The sequence below is a fragment of the Rhopalosiphum padi genome, chromosome 1 (assembly GCF_020882245.1).
Source record: "Rhopalosiphum padi isolate XX-2018 chromosome 1, ASM2088224v1, whole genome shotgun sequence".
NCBI classification, from domain to species: Eukaryota; Metazoa; Arthropoda; class Insecta; order Hemiptera; family Aphididae; genus Rhopalosiphum; species Rhopalosiphum padi.
In genome coordinates this window covers 53,740,788-53,755,295 of record NC_083597.1, presented here as the reverse complement: position 1 = coordinate 53,755,295, position 14,508 = coordinate 53,740,788, and the positions used below count along the sequence as shown (strand labels likewise).

The 14,508-nt window shown below is 33.8% G+C and overlaps 1 protein-coding gene across 3 annotated transcripts in view; it reads right to left on the bottom strand.

Annotated features, from left to right (window-relative positions):
* The window catches only part of LOC132922719 (protein apterous-like), a 54,183-nt gene that overhangs the window by 33,123 nt on the left and 6,552 nt on the right, over positions 1–14,508 (bottom strand). The window contains exons 2-3 of one of the 3 annotated variants that reach the window (XM_060986382.1): positions 8,188–8,398; positions 2,797–3,515 (exon numbers count right to left, since the gene is read on the bottom strand). In XM_060986382.1, coding sequence (XP_060842365.1) covers positions 2,797–3,515; positions 8,188–8,235 — 767 coding nt within the window. In that variant the 5' untranslated portion in view covers positions 8,236–8,398. Of the gene's footprint in view, positions 1–2,796; positions 3,516–7,701; positions 7,883–8,187; positions 8,399–14,508 lie in introns of those variants that run through there. The other 2 variants (XM_060986387.1, XM_060986394.1) reach the window with 2 other exon arrangements.

Here is a 14,508-nt window from a genome sequence, read left to right as displayed (position 1 = left end):
AATGATAAGGCGTGCATGAAATGTGCATTCTACAAAACCCAATAAATCATCAATGTTATTTTTCGTAAGATAATGAAATTAATGTCTATAGAAAACTAACCAAGCGATAATTATCAAGGGCTAGAAAAAAAAGGATGTAAATTAAATAAGACTCGAGCATTAGTTATTTATGGATAATGTTCGGGCATGTCAGTTTATAAAATACGATGATATACCTATTATTATCATGTACAATGCGCGCGTACACCGAGCGTATAAGTCTTCTATACGTTATTAATAATTGTAATATAATACTTGTACTTAAAAAATAATCGGACTGCTTGAACACACACGTTAAATATCGTCGTAAAATATATTATGTGCTCGCAAAACTCGAGCGATCGTTATCGCAGCGAAAAACGAGGCGAAAACCCCGAGACCAGGTCAGCCAGTGTAATTTCGGGCCGTCGGTAATATATTTTAATTGCGGCGCATCCCGAACGAATAGCAATATAAATGTAAATTATTTATATAGGTATTTGTGTGTGTGTGTGTGTGTGTGTTTAAGTATACGTACACTGCAGTTGTCCCGTCATGCGCAGGTGCCGAGCGTTTCCCGCTGTTTGATAAATCGCCTCGGACGGTTATTATTATTATTTTCGACACCGTAGTGCCGCCGCCGCCAATGATACAATACAATGATAATAATTATTATTGCGAATGTTTATATATATATTAGATATTACACCCGACACTGCGAATCCCAGAGTACCTACATACCTAATATACATCTCGTCCCCGAAAAAGGTGACCGTCATAAACTGCATAAATTGTGGCCAAGAATTTTTTTAAAAATATGCCAATTGAGTCCCGAGTTATTTTAAAAAAATATGCAAAGTAATACATATTATACTATATTAGTTTTAAAAATCAGGAAACAAAAGTAAAAAAAATAATGGAAAAGATACGTTTATTATTATATATATACAGTATACACCTAATATACAAACAAAAATAAATTATTCGTTTAGAATTTGTGGGAGAATTTGAATACATCATTCATACAAATTTTTACTGTAGTTAATTTTAAATAGTACATATTCTAATCATAAACGGCAAAACCGATACTTTTAAGTTTTAACTACTATAGTATTGTTAATCCTAAATCTAAAAAATGGAAGGAAAAAATTGATTTTTCAAAAATATCCCTTGACGTAATTTACTTATGATTAAAAAATATTTATACCACTATTTACAGGCATATAAAATATACCTAAATTGCAATTTATATAAAAAAAAAAATCAAAATGGGACGCAATTTCAATTGAAATCCTCTACATGCAGTAGGATACAAGCGAATTATACGTTCGACATTACAATACGACCACCAGATACGGATATTCAACATTTCGAGACGTTAACGACCGCAGAAGAACGGTTTTCGTCTAAAAATATTTAACGATTTACCATATAACTTCGAGTAACATACGAGCATACTACTATATTATGATTATTATAATCTATGGGTATGTGTGTGTGTGTGTGTGTGTGTGTGTGTGTGTGTGTGTGTGTTTATATGTTATATACGTTCTGCTCCTATTCCCGCAAGTCTAATTAAAAGCGCGAAGAATGCGTGGCGCGTGTGTGCACATTGGTGGCCACGCGTGCACCGCCGGGAGAGAGAGAGAGGAAGACCCGACAAGAAGATATACGTTCGCGAGATCGAGCGGTCACGACGACGAGGGCACGTGCGTAATATTGTAATATATATATATATATAGGTGATCTACGAAATAACTCGGCGGGACGCACAGGACGAGATAAATATATTGTATATACGGTGCAACGGTTGTGCGGTTGTCTGTTGGTCCGGTGCCAGTGTGCGCGCGGCGGTCGCAGGACTTTATATTTTTTAATTGCTTCCAGAAGTTTTCGTTCGCGATTTAATTTAATTTATATTATCGCGGACGCACCCGAAGACGTTGAATAACTGCCACCCCCACGACCCAGTGCAGACGGATACAACGCGTATTACCACGCATATAGATATATGTGTAAGTATATGTGTAGGTGTTGTAATCGTCTATAATAGGATGACCCATCGTTTTATACGACAAATTATGATACGTACTTTTAACGATTTATTTACGAAATTACGTTCACGATCAGCCGAACACTTTACGATAAGGAAAAAAGTATAATCTCAGCAATAAAATCATTAATGATGAATAGTACTTATACTATTATGAGTAGGTATAGATATAAAAATAAAAATTAACACATAAACGTACATTGTATAATGCGGGAAAATGAAGGTTATATCTACAAAAGTTACGACTTAAACTGGAAATTTGAGAGGCTCGTAAGACTGCGAGAACTACGTGTTATCATTATACATGTATATTTATATAATTGTTTAACGTTTTAGCACGGAGAGTTGCAATGACAGTCGGTAAACAACCAAAACAGGAAAATCTTTTTTTTAAATTCGTGACTTGGAGAGACATAGAATAGAAATGAACAAAATTAATTATCTATAAAATAGAAATACTGCAAAAATTACTACGCACTTTTTGTAAAAATTCTTTTAAAATAAATATCATAGATTATCTATTGCTATTTAATGTTACCAATCAGCTATACTATACACGATTTTTAAGAGACTGCAGTGGCAATATTAAAAGTATTTCAACTATTATGAAATTGCATATTTTTTATTTAAAGTACGAACATTATGAAATAACTATTATGATTATAGTTTTCCCATGGCTGCTGTCGACATAGGTACCACGTTATTATATAAAACTTGAGACTCACCTTTGGTAGTCGGCTTTGCAGTATATGTTTCCGTCCCGGTAAAAACATTTGATTTCGGTGGCCAGGGTCCTAGCGCACTGGGAACACTGCAGACACGTGGCGTGCCATCTCTTGTCCACCGCGAACAGATAGTAACGGTCGAGGATTTTCAAACCGCACCCGTCGCACAGGTTCACCTCGGCCTGTTCCCGTTTCGGCCGGACCATCATGTCGGCGGCGGGTGGCGACGACTCGTAAGCTCCGCCGCCGCCGCCGTAAGACGTCATGTGACCGGATGGCGGTGGTGACGAGGACGGTTCCGGCGGCGACCCGTAGCCATCGCCCAGATGATGGTGATGATGGTGGTGTAGTAGCTGGTGATTGTGATGGTGTCCGGCGGGCGACGATCCCAGACCGTGGCCGGTGTCGAGTTCCTGTTTGCACGGGACGGCTTGCAGCGGACCGCCGCGGTAGTCGTCACGTCCCAAGACGGAAATCGGAGGCGGTGGCGGCGGCGGAGACACTTTGCTGCAGCAATCGGAAGTGGCGCAGTCGTCGTCGAACTCAGACTTGAAGGTGCAACACTGTCCGTGCACGCCACTGCCGCCGCCGACCACGCCGACGACGCCGAACACGTTGGTCAGATCCTGGCCGCGGCACGACGTGGTCGGCAGGTTCGGGCTCAGGTCTCTAGACGGGTCGTACGGATTGGCCAGCATGGTGTGATGGCGGTCATGCTGCTGATATAGAGCACAAGAAACAAAAAAAAAACATGTTATAACAATGCCCATCGGAATAATATTATAATTTTTAAAGAGCAACTTTGGAAATTCGGTAAGTTTTTGGAAATTTTCAAAATTTAATGTAGGCACATAAAGTAAGAATACTGTAACATAATAGTATAGCCATATACACAATATTGAGATTGTCACACATTAATTTGGAACAGACTCAAACCGACTAAACGGAAACAAATTAAAAAATTGTATATACTTAGTATCTAAATGTCATCTACTATACTTGTTTTTGATCGGACGCAAACAACATGCACACAACGAAACGGAACGGATAGAATGAAATACGTATACCTAATATCGAATAATATTTTTATGGATTCCTTAGCGTCTAAGTAAATTTTCAAAGTTTGTGATTCCAATATTGTTGAATTTTCTATAGTTTTATAGTTATGAAAAATATCAACTAATATATTGTATTTTAATTAAAAGTTAAAATCGTTAAAATATTATTACAACATTTCAAAGTTACACAATTACATAATATTATAAATACTAACCAAAAATTAAAACGTCCTTTTAAATATATTCAACGAATTATTCCTAGTGCATTTACGATTTATTACGGTTCCAACGGTTAGGTTAGGTTTGGACTTTTAGAGGCGAGCGAGAAATTGATGGCTGTGTGAGAAATATAAAGGTAAAGATTAAAGACCTAATACAAACGAGATCGTATCAAAAATTATTGAGATCCTAACCAGTTTTCGAAACCATAACCAGATGTCCATATAATAATATACATATACAATATTCTATATATATGACAAAATATCGATAACACGGTTTTATTTTAATCTAGACGAAGAACGCGTCTCGAATTACTTATTGTACACGCGAATTAATTTTTACGACGCGGACGACATGTTCGATACGGCAGCAGCAGTAGTAGTCGTTTTCACGCGATTCGATTGTATTATATTATTATTTTTATTACGAGACGAAAAAAGAAATTTGACCGATTGCGGGTAAAATTGGTGGCGGCGACAACCCTCGGGGTGGGTCCGAAGCGAGGTAAAAATAATATGTTTGCAAAATCCCTCTATTATTATTTAGTATTATTATTATTTCGATGCCCTCACACGTAGTCATCGCAGTCGTCGTCTCGGATGTCAAGTACCATCGTCAGTACATAATATGATGGACACGCAAGCAAAAAAAAAAAAAAGAATAAAAGAAATGCACAGTACACAACAAAAGGGACAATGGTCATTTTCGCAAATATATATAATCACAAGGCGGGAAGAGTTTTCTATTTCAGGTGAGTTTTTATATACACTATTATATATACCTATACATGCGTCTCGTTATATTACATATTATTATCATTACTATTCTCGCGCTACCGAATTCCGCCAAATCAACATTCTCTCGCATATATACACACTGACGCGCTTACACGCAGATACTTCACTTCACACCACACTTATTCGGGGAAAAATACCCATTCACCACTACACTATATATGCATTTATATAGTTATATTATATAAAATACGTAACACAATAATAATAAAAGGTCACGGCGACGAGTGTATTATCGAGTGGTTATTGTGCTCGAATGCCCCTGGTTTTTTTTTTTATTTTATTATTATTCCACTGCCACCGGGTCAAATAGGGTAAGGACAGATGTCAGGCGCTCGTAGGGTTTGCCCTTGTTGAAATGACAAATCAAAAAAATAAAAATAAATAAAATAATACACGACGGCGGTCATCTGTAACCCTTCGTCCTCGCCCACCCGCGCATGGCAATCGTCGACCTAATAAAATAATAATAATAAACCCGCCCGCACCGTATACTCTGTGATTATTATTATTTTAAAAGACGGTTTAACATTTCTTTATTTCGTCCTGAGAAATCGTGGAGTGATCCGTGAATAGTGAAGTGAAAACCTAAGAAATTGTGACGACGCATTAATACGAGTGGAGTTGGGATTTTATTGACTGTATAGAACTCATGCAAAAAGTTTTATAATGTAAGCAGCTTCCATTAGCAATCCTATAATTGAATAATGTAATAAAAATATTAAATACAAGATGATTTGTCAAGCAAGCTCAGTCCTATTTTTCATTTAATAATTAATTTATTCTAATTTAATTTTTAAATTTTTTAAATATATTTCATAGATAATCATTTTAAATTCTAGGGATTTTTTGTACTACTTAAGAAACGGTGTTTGGTGATACTTACAAAGAAGTATTCTTCAAATAAAAACCACAATTTTTAAAAATAGATTAATGTACCTAATTTAAAATTTAAACTAGTATAATGTTTTAGGTTTTAAAATGTTTATACTAAGAGTATAAAAGTCCTAAAAAATAGTTTTACAAGAATAATAAATGTTGATAAATTTATATTAATCACTGACGTTTACAGTAGAAAAGAGGGAGTTGTCGTTTAATTACAAAAGTTTGCATCTACGCAGGACGCTTTTTAGTAATACAAAAATACTCAAGGATTTTAAAATATAATTATAAAACACATTAGGTATTTAATAATTTTAAAAATCAGATTATGAATAACTGCAATACTGAAGACAATATAGGGGTGACTGGGGTGAGCATGCTTGTTGAATCACCCTGTACACGATTATGTTATAATATTATTATTATGTATACCTATACTAACGTAAGTCGTTGTGCAGCAGCTCACAATGACTTACTATAGAGATAATATATAGGTACATATTATGTTGTATTGTATAGTACGCACTCTCTCACATACTTCCAACAGTATATTATAACGTTATTATTATTATTCGTATTGCATTGTCGTCCGCCGACTCTAGTGGCCGGCAAACTATATGCATTATATTTACTATACAACATAATATCGCGTAGAGATATCCAATCATTAATAACTCTCGACGGTGTACACATAATAATAACACACACACGCACAACGGACACATGGCGCTGACTATATATACACACACACGCTGCATAATATTATACATAGTAATTTGGACGGCTGCCGCGGTGAGAATCGCAATGCCGCGTCTTTTCTCTTTTTCATATTATTATTATATTACTATTATTGCGTTTATTTCGGTCGTGCCTTTTGTCCGCCGCCCGAGCCGTTCGACACTGTTGCAGTTTGAAAAGTCCGTTGTTGTTGTTGATGTTGTTGTTGTTATTATTAAAATATCGACTAGGCCTCGATGACGATGACCAGCAGCTTTTCCCGGTGCGTACGTTTTTAACAGATGCATAATATTATTGTATACGTACGTTTGAGACTTCTACTTCTCCTCTTTCTGATCACCACCCACCCCTCCAATCATCACACAAACTTATCTTCCTTTACGCCAGTTTTAAATACTCCAGTCACGTTTTTTTTTTCGATCATTTTTACCACGAATAACCACACGAGTTGACTCAAGGTAAATGGACAAAACATAATAATATATACAAAAATAAAATGTCTTTCCAGCGATTTAGAATAAAAACCACCTATATTCATTATGATATATACCTAATACGGCTGGCAAAAAATTTTTCATCCCCCCCCACACCACTACTAGAGGGTGTACTGCACGGCCACTCGAATTTCGAACAACAAGAGGATTACGGGAACCACAAAATCGCATTATCTCGGTCTGTTTAGCGCGAACATTGAACTGTTTTTTTCACCTCTCTCTCGTTCACCACACGCGCACAATACGCGCTGCTTCTTATATACATTTATATTATTATGTTGTTGCATTCATATATAATATTGTTTGGCAGCGGTCGTCGACACAATATAATGATAATAATACGGTGTGGGGATTTGAATAATTGGTAAACTCGGACAATATGCGAACCCAACACGACACCTACGTTATTCCATATTATACTAATATATAATACAACTATAACTATAAACACAAATACTGCACTGGGGCAGTTTATTATATACAATATACGCTGCACCACTTGCGACGATGTCCGTGATTCGGCGATCGAAACCGTTCGGGAAATCGATGATCGTGCGTCGATGATTTCTATCAATATACGAAATAACATTTCCCAGTTTTAATGCGAATAATGCCTCACGGAATTATACATCGGTGCGCGCTCCCGTGTTCGCGCAGCCCTCTCAGCCACAAACAAAAATTTATTGTTATATGTATCTATAATCGGGTTGTAAGTACCTGAAGCCCCGTCGGTATTGATTAATCCGAGAATTCCGACCTATTCTGCAGCACCGGTATTTGTTTAATTTTTGTGACTGTTGATTTTCGTGCCGATCCGAGTGGTTTTTACCGTATACCGTTCGTCCGTGTACGTTCTCGCTACGTACACTAACAATAATATGCTGGGTTGTACTCGGCCGCATACCTCCTTATCCGCAGTCCCCCTCTCTACGGTTTGGGCACAAACAAAATATTTTCAAATGCGGGAAAACCCTATAGCTATACTATATGTCTAGATGGTAAAAAACAGCAGAGGTCGTGATCGAGATATATATATCTGAATCGGCGGAACAGCGCCTAAGCCAAAAGACTTTGGACTTCCACATCCAGTCGATCACATCACGCGTCGTCGCCTACACTGACGCCGCGTGACTACAACATTATGGTTTACGAGCTTTTGACGCGTGTCACTTACGCGAAATTCACCAATGACCGTGTACTCACCCAATGCATTCCGGGTTTCTGATTGGCCAGGTCTTCAAACACGCCCATCAGGGCTGCCAATGCGACGCGTGGTACAAGTGATTCGCGTGCAACGATTGCGTGTCACTAGTTGAAGTCTTTCGGCAGCGAAGACGAGGGTGTCATCGACAATGATTCTGCTGCTGCTGTTGCTGCTGCTGTTGGAGTAAGAGTGGTTCGGACTACTGTAACACTGTAACAAATAATCCACGATTTAGACAGTTTGATCGATGGAAACGATATAGCGCGTTTAACGTGTAAGTAACACACTCGTGTCGAGTAAAAAAGAGAAAAATCGAAAATCAACTTTTCATACAAATAATAATAAATAATAATGATAACGTTGTAAAGTAAAGATGATATAGTAATAATATTATATAATAAATGTATATCCGGGCTAACACTTATTAGATAACACGTTCAGTACGTTGTTTATTGGAAGTTGTGTACTATATACTTAAATGTGCTGCAACGAGGGCTAATAAAGACGGTGCGGGAGATGATAGTGAGGGAGAGCCGGATAAAAAGGTCAACGGGTGCGGTGGCAGCGAGAGCGCAGTCCAAGAGATAACCGCGAAACGCCCGGAGGTTATCGTCGGCAACGGTTTAAGACCTATAGGTACCTTTAATCTAAAGGCAACTCTCTTTCCGGAGCACTGGTCATTGTATATAATATATTATTATTCAATATTATTATATGTGATATGCGTATATACGATAACAGGGTTTTCTATACCGGCGGTCGGCAAAACAAAAAAGATTACGTTTTTTCGTTGTTGATCCTATTTAAACGCAGGCGTGTAAAAAAAGATATCGATTCGGTTTCGATAACATATTATTATGCTTATTACGAATGCATTAGAATACCATATATTATATTAAAAGCGTTATTGCTACTTTCGACAATTATCTCAAGATAGCATATCTTTTATATAACAGTCGATATATATATATATAGTAATCATCAATTACACAATTATATTCTGAGATGTGTTTATGATTTATATGATTTAATATATTCGTATAAAAATATTCATTTTCAGCTATTCCACACATTTTTAATTTAAATGTATAGAATCTGATTATTAGATTATTAGTACATACGCATCAACACTATATACTGTATATACTACTGGTACTTCAATATATAGTAATCGTTTCACCACGGTAGTATAGTCAGTAATTAGTATTAACGATCCAATTGAAATAATCGCATTTTTAATAACGTTGGATAGATATATTTAGGTATTATACCCATATTAAAAATAATTTTTGGACTGAATTTTTATTTCCGTGAGTTATTTCCCATTTCACTTAAGATTTAATCAAACCATATGTATTCAAGTGTTTCTATTTTGTTGTTGTTATTGTTGTAAAGTAATAGTTAAATTATTATGGGGTCTTTATTCCAATATTTAAAGACATAAGTTATACAATATAATATGTTATTAACTCGCCACACTATAATAAGGCTTTAGGTACTAGAAATTATAATACTGTAGAAAGTTTGACGAATCTGATTGTTCAGGAATCCTAATCCAGTTATTGTAGTAGTAAGCATAAATATGACTATGCACATACATATTATACGAATTATATATTATAATAAGTTTAGAATACTACAACTTCAGAGGGATACGAAACTATATAATATTCCTACTGTTATAAGTGTTGCTACGGTATTATAATTAAATGAGTTTTAATTGATGTCTGAAACGCGTGGTAGATGATATTATTACGCATTAATAATTTGTATTATGTAAATAATGATTTTATATACAGAAAGCACATTTATTACAATGTTACTCGGATTCCAAATAATAGAGAGTATTTTCTTAAAAGTCGTACATAGATATATACACATTATATAATATTTTTAAGCCTGTGTCAGCAGTTTATATACACAAATGAAATCAATAAATTACAATTATTACGGTCTGTTTGAAATATAATAATATAATACCTACTAATATGACGGCAGTACATTTAAGTCTCGACAAATCGTTTTGTATTTCCGCCACATTAAAATATTGTCATTTTTCTTTCTTTTTTTTTTTTTGAGACCACAGCAGTGACGCGCGTTAATGGCGAACAAAATAATGTATAGATATATACCTATTTACAATATAAAAACCACGTACAACACACAATTTGCATTATAATTATAACCATGCATACAAATCGTCTGTCTCTTGGTCGCAATATATATTATTTTTTTTTTTTTTAGGCGACTGCAGCTCGTCTCTATAGGTACTATTTATTGGATCATCGTCGACAATGGTAAACCAAACTTGGGCGTAAAAACAAAACTCTATATACATCTGTTCTCCGTGTGTCTAATCGATCGTCGTCTATCATAGCGTGCCGTTCGCCGGTGTATAAAATGAAGTGTATATACAGCACACATAATTATACCTATATAGTATACATATTATGTACGTATATATGAAAATAAATGCTAAGATGCGCGGCAAATACCGAAACGCCGTGGTTATTATATTGTACGTCGGTGCGCCGCTGCCGAGTCAGACTGCCATATCGAAATGATCGCATCGGACACGCTGTGCACGAGTTTTATCGGGCTTGTAGATCGCGATCGGGGGATTTGTCACGGTCGGATAGCTAATAAATCGACGCGAAAATACTATCGACGTGTCGTCGACTTTATAATATATAATGCTAGCTTGTATTATATACATCGAACACTCACCACGCCCTCGACGTATATTATATTATTATTATACGCGTATAAAACGAAACCATTTTTATTTTTATCGAACATAACGAACCGGGTGTGAGCTGGATCTGTAAATCCAAAAATTTTCCCTGTGGGTAATTCTGATTTTTTTTAAAACGGCGCGCCGTTTATTAATGTAAAATTATTTCAATTTATTTTATTTTAATTTTTAGCAAATTATTTATTTTTTATCGCTGTACACACATATATTATACAAACTTAAAGTATTAAGCCGATTGTATAATATTGAGGAAAAAAATCTACCATTTAAACATTTGAATATAATAATTATGCGAAATAGTGAAATATTTACCACAAATTCCCCTCCCCCGCCATCATATTACATATCTTAATTACAATAAAGATTAGATACATAAATCATACGATCCATACGTTTGCAGATATATGGTGTAAATAAAGGTAAATAATAGTTTTTTATAAACATATTATACCTATGATGTCATTGACGTCTAATATTTTGTTTCTGAATATGTATTATTAATAAAAGCGGAAATAACATTTGCGAATCGCGTTATAATACAGTGAAAATTTAGATTAAATTAAAAGCGACGAGACGTACTGACCGTGTACCTATTTCATTATTATAGTATACTGGTAATATATAATATAGATATATATGGGCTCAAACTTCGATGCATTCTCGTAATCTCATTACTCACGTGTTGTTGTGATGTTTTACTAGATTTATTGCCAAGTAAACTATAATTCATCTCGACTTAAGATATCAAACATTTTTAGTGCAATTTGCAGTTTTATGTTTAGAGAAAATTTGGTGACTAACACAATTTTTAACACAAATATGTAGTATATATTATATATTATATATATATATATATATATATATATAAATCGTAAACTAAAATTAAAGAAACTAATTTGAAATTTTAGTCTCGTGGTCGAGATAAATGATATTTATATATTTCAAAGCAAAATTAAACTGGTAAAAACCAATTTGTTAAATAATTTTTTTTTAGTTCAATTATATAATGTATACATACATTAAATTATTATAACTAGGTAATTGTTTATCGTAAACCATGGCAATTCCTTAAAATATAATAGGTATACTAGACATTTTAATATGGTACATGATAAATATACCAACGATTATACAACTTAATTCGAGTTAAACATATTTTATAATGTTGATATATAAAATTAATTGTAAATAATAAAATATACAACTGCGTAAATAAGATTTAAAAATTAATGGCCGGTGTTAGACAAAAAAAAAATGAATTACATTTTACAATTTGAATTATATTTTTTACGATTACTAGATTTATTATTCAATTTCTTGTATTTTCTATTATATTTACGATGAAATAAACACTGTATTTAATATATATATTTATTATATGGTTTTTTTTTCCGCGTTCGGCTTCTGTCTACTCGTGTCGAACGATTAATTTTTATACCGTATGTGTATCTACCTAGTACCTACCTACCTACCTATATATATATAATGTGTATAATTATGTTGTTTGTTTAGAGGTTTTTTTTCTTCCGCCCGGTTCTTCTGCCGCCGCGTCACATGATTATTACTATTATTATTAGAATGCGCGCGGCGAGAGCGAAAAACGCGAATAAATATTAAATTGAATTTGAGCGAAATCGTATACACTGCAATAATATGTAATGTGTGAACTACTGTGAAGGTATAATAAAAAAAAAAAAATACATTCTATTTACGCGAAAACCATTCCAGCGGTAATTCGAAACCCTTGTTACATAAATACGAGAATAATAATAATAATAATAATACTACGAAAAACGCGATCGTATACCCAAGTACATGTATATATATTTTTAATAACATACCTATTTATGCGATCGCAGTTCCGAACGTTAATTTCACACACCTACTCGGCTTTCCGTGTGCTAGTGAATGAGGAAAATATTAACGGGCTGGGGAAATAAAAAAAATACTGAACCAATTTTCAAACTTGACGAGTTTGTGTAGTTTAACTAGCCGTAACCACGCTCTGAATGGGTTTTCTAAAATACCATTTCAGTGTCATTATATTTTATTTATTTTTTACGTTGGTAAACTAAAATAACAACAATATGATGCGAGTGCCCGAACAAAAATGTTGCACAAATCTCAAAACTTTTTAGCGTTTTAGGTTGTTGATGGAAAGCCGCCAATTTCTATACTCTATATAAAACTAGTAATACATACATATCTAGCTATATTTTTATATTAATAAATACATAAAAATCGTTGAATTTGTCAATAGTTATAGGCCAATAATCAATAATATGAAAAAAATAATTTAAAATATATTTTAAAGTTTATTAATAATTAGAATTCATAACAAGATTTTTTTAGTTAATATTATTATATCTCATGGCCATTAACCCTTTAGTTTGAACATTCAAATACAGTATATTTATTATAATAGGTATATTATTATCTATAAGGTTATTGACATTTATCATTGTTATACTGTGAGATGTAATCTTTGGTTAACCATATAATATTATATTATCAGAAAATTTTACTATTTTTCTCATAATGCGTTATTAGTAAATAACTAACTAACTAAATATATATATATAGCTTTTGTCAGACACAGACGAGTAACAATAGTTATCATTGTTTAAAAAGGAGATTTTTCCTAAATATATTACATATTATAGATCCGGAATGTACGTACAAAAAATCTGTTCTCCGAGTACGCTTACAAGTATAGTTATTAAATGTCATATTATTATCGGCACATTTACTGCAAGAAATGCACCTGCACGTTACTCCCGCGGGTTTTCTACGACAAATAACTAGTTTTAGAGGTGTTCACACCTTGCAGCGTGTGCCGCTGCAACAGACGCACGCGTGTATATATACCTACAAATGTATACTGTATATTATATATATAATAATAATAATATACTATATTATACAGCGACGGCGAAGACGCGACTCGTTTTTATCGGTTTTATTTTGTTGTCCTCCGACATAAAGGTCGGGTTTTTTTCCGGTAGGCATCACGAGAGGATATTTTAACGACTGCTTACCTACATATATGTATTATTTTACGTTTTAGTCAACGACTGGTTTCGTTCCCCATAAAAAACAACGAAACACTAAAAAAAAAATAAAACCGTACGCGCGCGTATAAAAATAATATATAATATAAAATCTCTGGGTTCTGCTGTATCTAAATATTGATAGTAGATAGTATATACGCAATGAGAATTATTTCAACTTCCAGGGTATCATAACTCTAAAAAAAAACATTAAAATGTGTCCCAAAAATATAATCATAATATAATATGCTGCATTAGAAATAACGTAGAAATAAGCACAGCATGTGTTTGTTAAAACAATAAATTAATTTATAAGAATATATAGGTATACCAAAAAATAAATACTAATAAAACATAGTATATATAGTTTACTACTGCTGCATATTTTGATAAAAAATGTTATCATAAAAGTTGGGTATGAAAATATATGAATTACTAAAAAATTTTCTTTTCCTTACAAACTGATTGCCCATATTTACATTTTAAAAATAAAATCTATCAATATAATGATTTTT